The sequence below is a fragment of the Nicotiana sylvestris genome, chromosome 11 (genome assembly GCF_000393655.2).
Source record: "Nicotiana sylvestris chromosome 11, ASM39365v2, whole genome shotgun sequence".
In the NCBI taxonomy this organism is placed as follows: Eukaryota; Viridiplantae; Streptophyta; class Magnoliopsida; order Solanales; family Solanaceae; genus Nicotiana; species Nicotiana sylvestris.
Window position 1 is genome coordinate 162,838,874 of NC_091067.1, and position 2,631 is coordinate 162,841,504.

The 2,631-nt window shown below is 35.9% G+C and overlaps 1 protein-coding gene across 1 annotated transcript; it reads right to left on the reverse strand.

The window, feature by feature from the left end:
* Positions 1-1,247: 1,247 nt before the first annotated feature.
* LOC104217184 (extensin-1-like) lies at positions 1,248-2,343 on the reverse strand. Its single transcript, XM_009767359.2, has one exon. It carries the CDS (start codon positions 2,306-2,308, stop codon positions 1,376-1,378), a length of 933 nt encoding a protein of 310 aa, XP_009765661.1. The 5' UTR covers positions 2,309-2,343; the 3' UTR covers positions 1,248-1,375.
* Positions 2,344-2,631: the final 288 nt, after the last annotated feature.

Here is a 2,631-nt window from a genome sequence, read left to right on the forward strand (position 1 = left end):
TTCATAAAAGGAGATAAGACAAAACACAATTTACCAAAGTTATTTTTCACACATGATCTTCAAAAGAATGGTGATATCAATGTGCAACAGATTCGTTCAAGTGATAATATGGTTGATTTGTTCAACAAATCTCTACTGACGTCAACCTTCAAGAAACTGGTGTACAAGATTGGGATGCGAAGGCTGAAGGATGTGAACTGATGCTCTCATCAGGGGGAGTTAATACGCGGTGTACTCTTTTTCTCTTACAAGATTTTGTCCCACCGGATTTTCCTTGCAAGGTTTTTAACGAGGCAACCAAAAGGCGTATATGTGTACTCTTTTTCCTTCATTAGGATTTTTTTCCCATAGGGTTTTTTCCTAATAAGGTTTTAACGAGGCACATTATTTATGGACATCCAAGGGGAGTGTTATGATAAATATCATATTATCGTGGATGTCTACTCTTCCTCCATGATCTTCATGTCACATGCTTAATGACATGTTTTCTATGTTCAATGACATATTCCATGACATATTTTCTTCACTTTTCATGCCTATATAAAGGTCTTGTAATAGATAGGAAAATACACACAATTAAAGAAAAAAATCTCTTCCTTCTCTCTATCTTCATTTCTTGTTCATGTTTTACTAAATTGTTTTTATTTCCTTGTTCCATATTACTACTTTGAGTTATATTTCATAACATGATGTACAATTATATTTATTTAATTAGAGTTTTATAAGCTTAAAGTATTTTTAGCAACTTTTCTACTATTTGTAGATTTATAAATTAGTAAAATTTAAAGATTTATGGGGCCTGCACACCATGTTTGGAGCTTACACTTTGCCGTGTGCCCCTGTCCTTCAATACACTACGTCAGACCTTAAAACTTGAACTTTTGCCATTTTTGTTCTTTTCAATTTTTATTTAAATCTTTTGGAAGCCGTGAAAAGATATCAAAAGTTTCTTAAAATTTTGGAATAGATCGGTTATAAACCATTCTCAGGAAAAATTACTCAACAGACAATCTGCTTCTTTTGAACAAAGTTTGAATAGATGTTCAAGAAGGGTACTTATGGACTAACGAAGGACGCCAGTCTATTAAAGCACGCAGTATTTCGACAAAAAAGACGACATAATTAAGAAAATTAGAATGCAAAGAATCTCAATATAATGAGCAGAATTGATGGAGATTTCAAGGATCTTACTTAAATCAAACAATAAATAATATAAAATATTAAAACAAAAGAACATTGAACACATAATAAGCAAACCCGATCATTTCGGGAAGCATACATCCAATTTTTGCCGAGGAAATGGAGTCGCTAAAAAAAAGAGGACAAAAAGGAATAAAAAGTCATGGAAATGGCGAAAATGATTGAATAGTCAAAATTAGTAGTAGGTTGGCGGAGGAGATGCTGATGGGGGTGGAGGTGAAGCATAGATAGCGGATTGCTCGTACTTCTCAGGCGGTGGAGGTGAGGCATAAGTAGGAGTTTGCTTGTAATAATTTTCGGATGGTGGAGGTGGGTAATAAGATGGTGATTTTTCATAGGTTTTTGGTAGAGACGGCAAGTTGTAACTTATAGGTGATGGCTCGTAGTATGTTGGTGGAGGTGGAGGAGATTTATAGGAAGGCGTAGATTCTTTATAGTATGGTGGAGGTGGAGATTTATAAGAAGATGGTGATTGCTCATAGTATTTTGGTGGGGGTGGAGGTGACTTATAATAAGGTGATTGCTCATAGTATTTTGGAGGAGGTGGAGGTGACTTGTAATACGAAGGTGATTTTTCATAATAAGTTGGTGGTGGTGGAGACTTATAAATTGGGGACTTGTAATATTTTGTTGGTTCTGGTGACTTATAGTATTTAGAGGGAGCAGGCGATTTGTAATATTTTATTGGAGATGGTGACTTGTAGTACTTTGCAGGTGATGGCGACTTGTAGTAGTTCTTTGAAGGAACTGGTGATTTGTAGAATTTTGTTGGAGCTGGCGACTTGTAGTATTTTGTGGGAGCTGGCGATTTGTAGTATTTTGCGGGAGCTGGCGACTTGTAATATTTTACGGGAGCTGGCGACTTGTAATATTTTGCGGGAACTGGTGACTTATAGTAGTTCTTTGCAACAGCAGGCGACTTATAGTAAGGAGTAGGTACTGGGTACTTGGGTAGAGATGGTAATTTGTAATACTTCTTAGAGGTGTAAGAAGGTGAGGGAGAAGCATACCCATAAGAGTAATCAGCAACAACAGTGCTAGCTATAAAGCAAATTGCCAAAGCAGTTACAAGTAAAGGCCATTGCCCCAATTTCCCTAAGCTTGTCATTTTGTTTATGCAGCCAACAATACTTAGAGAAAGAATGAAAAGAACTTAAACTTGACTTGCATATTGAGTAGGGAGCTCTGGTTTTTATATAGCAACATAATATTATCAGTTTAGGAATGTGTTATTGGCACCCACTAAGATTATAGCTAAGTCAGAATATGGGCTTGATCTTTTCTATAATTAGTGGTAGGCATTTTCTCCCAGACTTGTCTTGCATAGTCGAGTAGAAAATTCTGGTTTCTATATTGCAGTGAGATATCATTATTAATTAGGAGTAACATTTATGTAATTGTTCTTGGTTAGCCACAAAGATGATATAGCAA